The following is a 12,301-nucleotide window of genomic DNA, read 5'->3' on the forward strand; positions in this document are numbered from 1 at the left end:
CCTTTGATTTGTATTTCAGTTCTCCATTTGAACCTCGGCTTTTAAAATTTCATCTGATGGACTCAGGTGCTAATTTCTGGTGCCTGTCACTTTGTTAAGATAGAACAATTGATGACAAAGCAAAATCCAAAGATTTCAGATAGCTTGCAGAGATATAGATTATACTATATGCTGTGTTCTTCCAATAACATAGTTTAGTTTAATTAATTTTATTATCTACATCCTTGTTATGCTGTTAAGTGAATGATCATGCTGTCAGTCAGCTATGTTGGTTTAGTATCACTACATCATGCAGAGTCAGACTTTGTATGTTACAAATCTACAACTAAAACATAACCACAGTTTTATCAAAATGGGAATCCAGCAAAAATCATCATAAGCACTATTTTTATACCCCTGGATATAAGATTATGGGGATTATTCTAAAAAGGTCATCCAAAGTTAGGCATTCAGATGATCCATGCTAAGCTCGTATTCTATAAAGGTCATTCCACACAGAATGGCTTTTATGGAATACTAGCTTAGCATGCATTTCATGCCTAACTTTGGGTATCAGTACTTATGCATGATGAAGGCTGATGTAAATGCTCACTTTCAACTAATGGCAATTGGGCGCAGAAATGACAATATTCTATAATTCTGTCCTTAAACCTTAGGAATGCTCCTGACCTGTCTATGCCCCTCCCCTGGCTACAACCCCTTTGGAGTTGCATGCAAGATAAGTTAGGCATGTAGATTATAGAGAAATGGGCTCAGAAAGTACCATAGCACTATGGCACTTTGTGTGTCTAAGTGCTTTGAAAATGAGCCCCTAAGGATATAAGGCAGATCTGTGCATAACTACTGACTGCCAATAATTATCACCTAATTAACCAATTAGTTTACATATGGATTTGTGCTCAAAATGACATGCCCAACTTTTGATGACATACAAAATCCAGCTGTATATGCATCCCTGAAACATTGTGGTTATTACATATCCTGTTCTCATGCAGACCCATAGAGCCAAGGAGGTTTAAGTAACAGAAGGTAGCGAGAGTGGGCTTGGCCCGTCACCTGATGTGAAGTCAGTACGTGGAGCTTGTCATCATATTTATTTACCCAAAAAAGCCTATTAGAAACCGAGGAAGTTCAGAGATTGTACCAATCAGAGACCGTGATTTGAGTGTATCAAAATGGCAGCAGCATGAGTAGACATTAGACAACTTCAGTATTATCAAATAACACATCTCATGTTAATTAAACCTCCTTGTGTAAAGCAGCTTGGGTGGCACAACTAAAACTGTATAACATTATTCATTCCATTAGAAGTGCCAAATGGAAGATGCCCTGCACTAAATTCCACATTTCAGCCTATGAGACAGCTATCTGAAAGCTGAGATAAGAGCAGAAAGAACTGTTCAGTAGTCTAAATTTAGGTAAAAAAAGGAACTGTCTGTTCTGAAACCAGGGAAATATAGAAGGTTTTTTTCCTTATTCAAAGATATTCTTTGTTAGGAATACTTTGTCAGTCCAACCTGATTAAGATAAGGATATTCTTCAGGCTGCCTAAGGTGAAACATTGACCGTTCCTCATCATTGGCTCCTGCCAGAAGATAATAAAATACATGGTAGTTCCTAGAAGCAAGAAAACATGTGTTAGGCTTTAAAATGAATATCAGCTATGTGCATTATTGAAGTGAAAATTCAGAATGCTATGGGATTCTCAGCCTCTCATAATATACACCAGATATAGTTTCTGGTGTAAATATTCCAACACACCTTCCATTCCTACATTTCTCTAGAAACTATTTATTTCACATGATATTACAAATATCCCTACTGAATATTCCTAGACACAAAGGGGCAAATTCTATAAAAGGTGTCCCAATTTTAGGCAGCCTACTGCTGTCTAACCACCAATCGGAATACACATTTTTTTAAATCAACTTGGGCAAGCCGCCTACATTGTAGGTGCCTCCGTGAGTCTAGGGAAGTGCGTAGAGCCGCCTAAGGCTAGGCGTGGTTTCGCCTGGAAGTAGCCTTAGGAGAGCTTAGGCGGCCCTAGACGCCTTTCTAAGTCCACAATAGGCAAATGCGGCCGCTGAGCTTATCGTGGCAAGGGATCTACCTGCCGTGATAAGTTTAGTGGCCACAGCAACCCGACCTCCCCTCCCCCGTGAAGACTACCAGCAGGAGGGATGTCCAATCCCTCCTGCCGGAACCCCACCCTGAAAATTTTGTTATATCACTCATTCATTTTACTGGTCCAAGCGGTTTACAATTACAATCAAATATTTAAAATAAAAAACTAAAAGAACTCCACTGTTAAATAGGATAGACCTAACCCATACAAACAGCAAGCATACAAGAAAATATTCACTCCTAAATAAAACAATAATATCATATTAAGATTTCATAGGACTGCTGACTGTAGATCCAAAACATTTAGAAGATAAGAGTAATTTCAGATTGATTCAAATCTTGTCCGAATGCTTCTTTAAAAAAAAAAACAAAAAAAAAAAACTGCTTTTAACATAATTTTAAAAGATTTAAAATTTGCCTCTAATCTTAAATCTCGCAGAAAATGGTTCCATAAGTTTGGAACTGCAAAACAGAACACTTTATTTCATGTAGACGCCCACCTAGCTCTATGAACAGAGGGTAATATTAACCCATTGTCTTGAATAGATCTTAAAGTTCTTGATGGTGACTAAGAAATTAGAAAAGAAGACAAATAATCAGGCTGTAAAAAGTAGAAGACTCGATGTACAAGAGTTAAAGCTTTAAATCAAATTCTATAATAAACAGGTAACCAATGATATAAATAAACCAAATAAAAAAGTGTTGCCCTATCACATTTTTTCTTAAAGTCTAAAACTTTTATTGCAATGTTCTGTATAGTTTGCAATCTTTTGAGATTCCTCTTTGATGTCCCCAAGTATAAATGCTGCAATAATCTAGTTTTGAGATTATTAAAGCTTGAAGGGTATGTAGATATTTCTCCTGAAATAATCCTCTTATAGTCCGCAAAGCTCTTAATGAATAAAATCCTTTTTTTAATTACCTATGACACTTATTTTTCAAGGTCAACTGGTAATCAACCTAAATTCCAAGATATCTGAAGCTTCCTACTAATGGAATTTTCTTTCCAAAAATTTCAACTTCCAAATTTGGTTGTAAGTAATGTCCTATAATCCAACAAGATACACAATTCTCAATACTAAGGACTAATCTATGGTCAGTTAACCTTTGAGCAATTTCTACAAGTCCTTTCTTCACAGGATTCAAATCTAAGTGAATTGGGTCAATTTTAGCAACTAACAAAATGTCATCAGCATAGAAAATACACTCTAAAGTCTATCTCCTGAATCAAATAAATTAATGATGCTAAAAATATATTAAAAAATATAGGAGATAGAGCAGATCGTTGGGGGACTCCACAAGATGGTTGATATTTTTTTTAGATAGATGTCTTTCTTTTTAGTGAATATGTTCTATTACGCAGAATGATTCAAACCAGCTCAAAACATTAGATGATAACCCTATAGATTCTAACCTTCTCACCATTAGCTCATGATCCACAAGATCAAAGGCAGCAGCTTAATCCAGTGAAACTGCAAAAAGGATAATATCCATTATCCAACATCTCCAATGTTTCACTAAGAAAGCAACAGACCAATGTTTCAGTACTGTGTCCTGTACGAAATCCTGCTCGTCTCAGATGAAGCACGTTGGTTTTTTCTATAAATTCAACAAGTTGAATCAGAACAAATTGCTCAATTATTTTACCAGGAAAGCATAAGTTTGAAATTGGGTGAAAATTTTTGGGATTGGTTGGTTCCGATTTTATTGATTTAATCACTGGTGTTTCATAAGAATGTTTCCAACTCTCAGGATAGATCCCTATAGCCAAACTTTGATTAATTATAATCAATATGAGTGGTTAGAGCCCATGTTAATTCATTTTTACCCATGAGAGAGGTATTGGGTCATGAAGTATACATATCTTTTTAATCTTTGAGGTAAATTTAGAAATAGTTGCTAATGAACAACTATTAAACGACACAAATCTAGATCCAAGTGTATCATAAATCTCATCTGCTCTTGAATTCAGACTGTTTGAGGGTGGTGGGGTCAATGATTGACCCCATCAAATCTATCACTTTTTTTTTTTTTTCAAAAAATTATCTCAGAATATCTAGGGAAGGCATTATTTTAGATAGGCTTGAGTTTTCATTATTCGTCAAAGAATAGAAGATAGAATATAATAGAATATAATACTCATAGAATTCCTTGTTGACCCATGCTAAAAACCTCTAGCACAGCTTGATAAAAGGGGGCATAAGTTTCTATAAACAAAGATCTTCCAGTCAATGGACAGTCAACAAAGGATTCATGCTCAAAGATTCAAACAGCAGTGATTTAATTTTAGAGAACAACAAGAAATGAAAGTGCCAACACAGGAATAACTTTAGACTGCAGAATTAAATGTGCTTGGTTATTTTTTGCACTCTAAAATTAAATCTCTACTGTTACTTGAAACAGTACATATGTATGTTTTGTTGTCTATATGTTGTGAGTTCTGTATCTCCAATTCAGCTTGGAATGTTGTTTTATAGTGTTACTTAGAAAAAAAAATCTTTATAACTATTTGGGCATAATGAGCTAGCTGGCCGCTACTGTGCCCTCTTCTCCAGATTATACTCTTGGACTCCCGCAGCCCCTCCACATTAGTGTTCAATCTTGACGGCCATTCCCAGAATCTTACCTCCCAGCCAACTTCCAGCCTCATCTAGGGTTCCCCAGCATGCCACATTCTTCAAGGGCAAAAATAATGACCAAATTTCTGCCTCACCAGTTATGCCATGCAAGATGGCACCTGTTGAGCTGCTAACAATAAAAAAAAATCCTCAATAAGAGAATACACAATATTTAATCCAACCAAATAACTCTCAAGAAAACAAAACACTGAACGATAATCACAAAATAATAAACAGTAAATTTTAATGATAAGAATGGGTCTCAGAGCTTTAGAAAATCCTGTTAAAACTGCATAATTTGCATGTTTATAAGCTATACAGGTGCATCTTGTTCTCAGCTGAATATCAACCCACAAAGACTGTACCATCATCAAGCCACTCTTCAAATGCTATAACTTAAACAAAGTTGTAACATAGGCAAAATAAGTGCTGAGTGTTTAAAAAATAATAATAATTTTTAATAGCTGATCATCCTCTAAATAAATTATAAAGAGGAATAAACCATATAATCTTGATAAAGCTGGAGGCGAAACAGGGTCGCTTTTGGGATTTTTCTGTGAATGAGAGATAAAGAATACAGCTGGACTTTGCTTTTTTTCAACTGTCATGGTTGCAAATTGTGAATGATATGGGATTATGTCTATGAAAACTGTGCTTAAAGACACTTTTCTGCAAATCTTTTGAAGACTGCAATAGAATGATATACTTAAAGTGGGGGTTTATTTTGACCAATGACTGGAGAATCTTCTATATATAAAATATATTCAGTCTCATGAAGTTGGGACTTATTGGAGCAAGATATTTGAGGTCTTTTTTCTCCACTATTTGAAACTTGTGCAGTCTCTATTGATATAATTGTAAATCTGCTTTCTGCTTAGTCTGTTTTGTCGTTATATTCTATTTTTTTAGGCTTCTTCTAAATAGCCATGTCCCCACAAACAAACTCCATGCTGAAGTTTCACTTATTCACCTTATCCCTTGAAACAGCTGGTATAAGCGAAACTTCAGCGCAAAGTCAGGATTTATATAATTATTTTGTGGGAAAATGACTAGTTATCATACTTGAATTATCATTCAGTGCTTTGTTGTCTTGAGAGTTATTTTGTTGGATTATCTGTTGAGCTGCAATGTCCCTGTAGTCTAATGTTCACTCTGCACAATCCTAAAGGCCACCATACATGCTTTGTACCTTGTAATAAGAAAACACTAAATTGTATTCATGCATTCTCTCACTCTCAAGCATATATACAATGCAAATACTACCACAAAAACAAAATCCCCACAACCACAAATTGACCAACCTTTAAATATAGAGATAAAATTGACAGCATTACAAAAAAATTTTTATAAACTGTGCTACTTAAATGATTTCAGAAATCTAATATAATAGCAAGTAGATTGGATTTACTGAATTCTTTTATTGTGTGTCTGGTAAGAGACCTAAAAAACCCCCCCCAAAAAACAACATGACTATATAGTGCATAAAATAATTCTCTTTAGGGATATAAGAAATAGAATCAAGCTAAAGAACAGGAATGATTGACTTTTTCATAACTGTTACAGTGATACTCAGATCCAATAAGCACTAGCCACTAAGCCAGGATCACAATGATTGACACTTTTATGAATACAATTTTGACCTCTACCTTAGAAGGTTTTGAATTCTCTGTGTTACAGTGATTCAAGATTATGCTAAGGACCAACTCAAAAATAAGTGGTTTGATTCCTACCGCTCATTGTGTTCCTGATACACTAGTCTTGACTTCTCCAGTAGATATTTCTCAACATAAGCCCTGAAAGAAAGAACAACATTCCTTCAATAACAAATTCTAAAATGGAAAATAGTGTCTAATGGAAGATTAGGTTTTCACCTTCAATATAATCTTCTTTCTGTTAGTCCCTGGAAAATTCAGTATGCTAGGTGTTCAATCCCTTCCCGTAATCTGGGAGTTGCAGAAATCCAAACACTTTTTGAGCTGTTTCCAGTCATAAGCGCACGCGGACAAATCCGCCCAGACAATCGCGCGCAGGACGTCAGCACGCTGGATTTCAACACTATTTTAAAGCGCTCTGAAGAACCCCCCACACACACTTTACTTAAAAATGTTGCCGCTCCCGAAGGGTTGAGGTGGGGAGTCCGCCCTCCACCCCCCCATTACAGAGGAAACAGTAATTTCCCCTAAAACACAGGGGGAAAGGCAGTTTCCTCCCCCCCACCCACACCTTCCAACGGGAGCACCAACATTTCTAACTAAAGTGTGTGGGGAGGGGGGTTTCCCCCACAAACACACACACCCTCACAGCGCTTTAAAATAGTGTTGAAATCCAGCATGCTGACATCCTGCGTGCGATTGTCTGGGCAGTTTCGTCCGCGCACGATTGTCTCGTGCAGTTTCATCTATGTACCTTCTGAGCACATGTTCCTCTTACCTTAGAAAGAGAGTTAGAGCTCCCTGTAGTTCAGTCCAAAGCTGGCGATTTTCATTTTTCTGTCTCTGAGTGGCCCGAGCATTTTCTCAAGTCGCGTGCGGCTGCACTGAAACTTCTCCTCTGACGCAACTTCCTGTGTCCAGTTGCATCAGAGGAGAAATTTCAGGCAGCCGCGCGTGACTTGTTTAAAGACTCATGCCACTCGGAGACAGAAAAATGAAAATCACCAGCAAAGATGAGGGGAAGGGAGGGAGGGAGATGCCCAGACCATAGAATTGAGAGGAAGGAGGGAGAGGGCTGCTGGACCATGCGATCGCGAGGGGTGATATGTATTTTGCAAGCACTGCCTCACTTAACTGCGGGGATAATTCCTTTCACCGCTCCACAGGGTGACACTCCTGGACAAGTGCGCCTTGAGAAAAACCAGCAGCTTCTTATCACAGGTGATGTATGCCAACAAAATGGTCATGCAAATCTATCTGGTTAGAGGCATTTAGCGCCAGTCTGCCGCATCTGGACTAGTTGGTTACCACAAACAGATTGTCGGAAAGACGAAAGTCATTGGTCTTTTCCAAGTAGTGAAGTAAAGCTCTTCGCACATCCAGTTTCTTCAATATCCTATCCTGCTTGTCCGAGCCTGTAGGTTCAAAAACAGGCAGACGAACCTCCTGGTTGACGTGAAAATCAGATGCAACTTTCTGAAGGAAGGAGGGGACAGCCTGGAGAGCTACACCTACCTCTATGATTCTGAGAATGGGCTCTATACAAGAGAGAGCTTGAAATTCTGAGATATGTCTTGCCGAGAGAACCACCACCAGAAATAAGAACATAAGAAGTTGCCTCCACTGGGTCAGACCAGAGGTCCATCCCGCCCAGTGGTCCGCTCCCGCGGTGGCCCACCAGGTCCTTTGACCCGTGAAGTGATTTGACCATTTTTATATCCTACCTTTGCTTCTATCTGTACCCCTCAATCCCTTTATCCTTTAGGAACCTATCCAAACCTTCATTGAATCCCTGTACTGTGGTCTGGCCTATCACAACCTCTGGAAGAGCGTTGTGATAGGCCTTGACTGTGAGATCAAAAAGAGATGCATCTTTGAGTGGATCATATGGGGCTTTAGTGAGGCCCTTTAGGACGGTGTAAAGATTCTACAATGGGAAAGGATGCCTTAGTGGAGGCCTTCACCAGATCGCCCCTCTTAGGAATCTGGTCACATCTGGGTGAGCTGTATGCAAAACTTCATCACTTTGCGCACAGAGCATGAAAGGCCTGCCACTTGCACCTTGAGGAAAGCCACTGCAAGACTTTTTTTCCAGACCAGCCTGCAGAAAAGCAAAGATAACCAGATGGGAGCTCAGAGCGTTCCACCCGGTCTCTTTCACACCACTGTTGAAAAGCCTTCCAAGCTTTGACATAGGCCACCATATTAGAAGGCTTCTTAGCCTGGAGTAGAGTAGCAATAACCACATTTGAATATCACTTCCTAACTAGGGCCGTATGCTCAAGAGCCATGCTGTAAGACCAAAGCACTTTGTATTCTTCATGGAGACTTACCCCTGACTGAGAAGCCCTCAATGAAGAGGGAGCTTGAGTCTCCTGTCCTGATGAAGACGTACTAGATCAGCATACCAGTTAGCGAGGCCAATCTGGGACTACAGTGGTGCCTCGCATAACGAACGCCTCGCACAGCGAACGCTGCGCACAACGAACTTCTTGTCTTGATTCGTAAAACGGACTTCGTTTCACACAATGAAGTCGCCCGAGCTGCATCCTTCCGCGCAGGCACTGCGCTTAACTGCCCTCTCTCACTTGTTTCCCCCGATTATCCAGCATCTAGCCCTCCCCCCCAAACACTTCCTGTTTCCAGCGAGGCGGCCCGCATCAGAGGGGACGGGGTATCGAAGCGCGAGCAAGCTGCGGAAGTGGTGTTGGTGGTGGACGGCCTCAGGTATGAATTAGGATGGTGGGGTGGGGAGGGGAGGCCTGAGAGCGAGCATGGGAGGAGACAGGGAGAGACGCGCTGGATTGGCAACGGTTGCTCTCTGTCGCCTCCCGGCTCCAGCGGCGTGACAGTTTTCAAACAGGCGCGTGGTTCTTTCTAAGCAGAACCACCAGCTTTAACGGCGCTGACTCCCGACTACAGCCTCCAACAGATGACTGCTTCCCATTGCATCCGGCCGCTGGCAGGTCTCGCGCGCAGCAGCCAATGGGTGCCAGCCACGAGTCGGCCAGCACCAGAGGGGGGAATCAGGAGAGACGAGCATCAGAGGGTGGAGGAGAGGCAAGGTAGAAGAAGAAAATCAGAGAGGAGGAGAGAAGCAGAGAGAGAGAGATTGGACAAAGAGGAGGGGATGGTGAAGGAGGAAGAGAACAGAAAAGGAAAGCATAGGAGGAGCATTAGAGAGGGAGAGGACAAGACAGTTTGCCAGCCTGAGAAACTCCCTAACCCCTTATGCTGCTGCACAGGGAAATGGGGAAAAATGACAGACAGACAGCGGGAGGGAGGGAGACAGAAAGAAAGACACAGGGGCAGTGAGAGGGACAGAAAGACAGACAGAGAAAGGGGGCCAGAGAGAGAGTCAGCGGGAGAAGGAAAGGGGGCTGCTTTGGGGGGGCGGAGCTACTCTCGCCGCTTCCCCGATGCTAGAAAAAAAAAAAAAATGAACAGTTAAGTCCCAGTTTTTGCAGCTGAGACTCTGCCCTCTCTCACTGTAAAATTAGACTCTACTTAGTCTGTCTTTAAATTTAAAAAATGTGTGTTGTTTTAAAAAACAATTATGTTTTTAGATGTATCTAAATAAAAATAATAACAAAAAAATTTATCTTTTTTTATGTCATCTTAGCATATTTTATGCTACAGAACGAATTATTTTTTTTACATGTATTGTTATGGGAAAACGCGTTTCACATAACGAACTTTTCGCATAACAAACTTGCTCCTGGAACCAATTAAGTTCGTTGTGTGAGGCACCACTGTACTAAGATCACGAGTCATAAATGAGTCAGATCCTGCAGATGACCCGGCCTACCATGGGCCAAGATGGGAAGACATAAAGGAGTCCTTGACTGGGCCAGAATTGTACCAATGCATCCAACCCTAAGCTTCCTGGTTCTTCTCTTTGACTGAAGAAGTGCTTAACTTTTGAGTTTTTGGCAGAAGCCATCAAATCCATTTCATCTGCCCTGCGATGCACAATGAGATCGAACACCCTTTGGAATAGAGACCATTCCCTTGTGTCCAGGAACTGCTGACTGAGAAAGTCGGCCTGAATATTTTCCACTCCGGCCAAGTGAGCAGCAGAAAGAGCCTGCAAATGGACTTCCACCTATCAGAAGAGCATCTGAGCTTCCAGATGTTAAGAGTGTGCTTCTGGTGCTTCCTTGTCTGTTCACATATGCTACTGCTGTGGCCTTGTCGGAGAACACTCTCACTGCCTTTCCCTCTAGGATCTTTTCTAAACTCTCAATGCTAGATGAATGGCTCAGAGCTCCAGTTTATGGACCACCCCTTCTGATAGTGAGTCCACTGGCTCTGAATTAAGCGGTCCCCACAATGGGCTCCCCAGCTGGCATCGGTCATGAGAGTCACCCACTCCATGATTCAGAAAGGCATGCCCTTCGACAAGAAGACTCCTTGAAGCCACCAGCCTAAGCTGTTCCTTGCTGTCCCTGTCCATCAGAGCTGCATCTGAAGCAAATATCGCTGATGGGACCACCGAGACAGAAGAGCATCCTGGAGAAACCGCATGTGCACCCTGGTCCAGGGAAAAACCTCCGGGGATGCTGCCATGGAACTCAACAACTGAAGAAAATGCCAAGCAGTAGGAATTGGCATCGTTAAGAGATCCAAGATTTGTTGTTTAAATTTCTGTTTGCATGACTCAGAAGAAAAACGCAGCCCTGAGCCGTGTCAAAGTGAATACCCAAATATTCTTAACTCTGGGTAGGATCTAGATGGCTCTTTTTGAAGTTGACTATCCAGCCTAACCACTGGAGTAGATCCACCGCTAGCTCGCACTCCGGTTTGGACAGTACTCTGATTAGCCCAAATGCATGACCTTGCATTTCTTAGCATTAAATTTTAGCTGCCAAATTTCAGAGCATTCTTCAAGCTTCGTTAGGTCTTTCTTAATGTTATTCACAACATCCAGGGTGTCTACTCTATTGCAGATTTTGGTATCATCTACAAAGAGGCAAATCTTACTTGACAGCCCTTCAGCAATATTGCTTATAAAAATGCTAAATAGAACAGGCCCAAGAACAGGACCTTGAGGCACACCACTGGTAACATTCTTCCCTATTGTACTTTCCCCTCATTGTTCATCTTTCCTATCAAAAATTATATCTCTCCCCCAAATAACTCATGTTTAAACTTGTTCTGTCTTGTCAGTCAATCAGTCTGTGATTTCCCCTATAAATTTTGGATTTTACACTCTTTTATGTAAGCCATTTTGATATCGATAAAACGGGCTATCAAATTTTAATAAACTTGAAAGTTTAATCTCTAATTAGAAGACAATTTACCTCCAGCCCTAATCGTTAGCTGGGGAGTCCCCACGTGTGAGAATATGTTACCTGCTTGTCCTGGGATAAAGCAGTTACTTACCTGTAAACAGATAATGAAGGGAATAGTAGATAAAGACAGGTTGTTCACCCTCACCAAGGGTACTCTCTAAAGGGTACTCTCTAAAGTTAAAAGGGAATAGATTCCGTACAAACGTAAGGAAGTTATTTTTCACCCAGAGAGTGGTGGAAACTGGAACACTCTTCTGGAGGCTGTCATAGGAGAAAATACCCTCCAGGGATTCAAGACAAAGTTAGACGAGTTCTTGCTGAACTGGAGCATACACATGTAGGGATGGTTTCGGTTGGGGCACTGGTCTTTGACCTAGGGGCCGCTGCGGGAGCGGACTATTGGGCACGATGGACCACTGGTCTGACCCAGCAGTGGCAATTCTTATGTTCTTATGTAACAGGTGTTATCCAATGACAACAGGCAAATATTCTCACAATCCACCCACCTCCCCTTCTTGGCTTCCTAGCTTTGTTACTGAACTGATAGTCCAATGAGCTGGCAATAAACGGGCAGGAACGTACATGCACAGGCGCAGTACAGACAGGCTTTTTA

At 41.0% G+C, this 12,301-nt stretch overlaps 1 protein-coding gene across 5 annotated transcripts in view; it reads right to left on the minus strand.

Annotated features, from left to right (window-relative positions):
- Window positions 1-12,301, minus strand: part of MYO9A (myosin IXA) — a 517,771-nt gene that overhangs the window by 349,183 nt on the left and 156,287 nt on the right. For all 5 annotated transcript variants that reach the window (XM_033919771.1, XM_033919772.1, XM_033919768.1 and 2 more), the window contains 2 exons: window positions 6,473-6,535; window positions 1,518-1,617 (listed from right to left, as the gene is read on the minus strand). In XM_033919771.1, coding sequence (XP_033775662.1) covers window positions 1,518-1,617; window positions 6,473-6,535 — 163 coding nt within the window. The remainder of the gene's footprint in view (window positions 1-1,517; window positions 1,618-6,472; window positions 6,536-12,301) is intronic.

The sequence above is a fragment of the Geotrypetes seraphini genome, chromosome 14 (genome assembly GCF_902459505.1).
Source record: "Geotrypetes seraphini chromosome 14, aGeoSer1.1, whole genome shotgun sequence".
Lineage (NCBI taxonomy): Eukaryota > Metazoa > Chordata > Amphibia > Gymnophiona > Dermophiidae > Geotrypetes > Geotrypetes seraphini.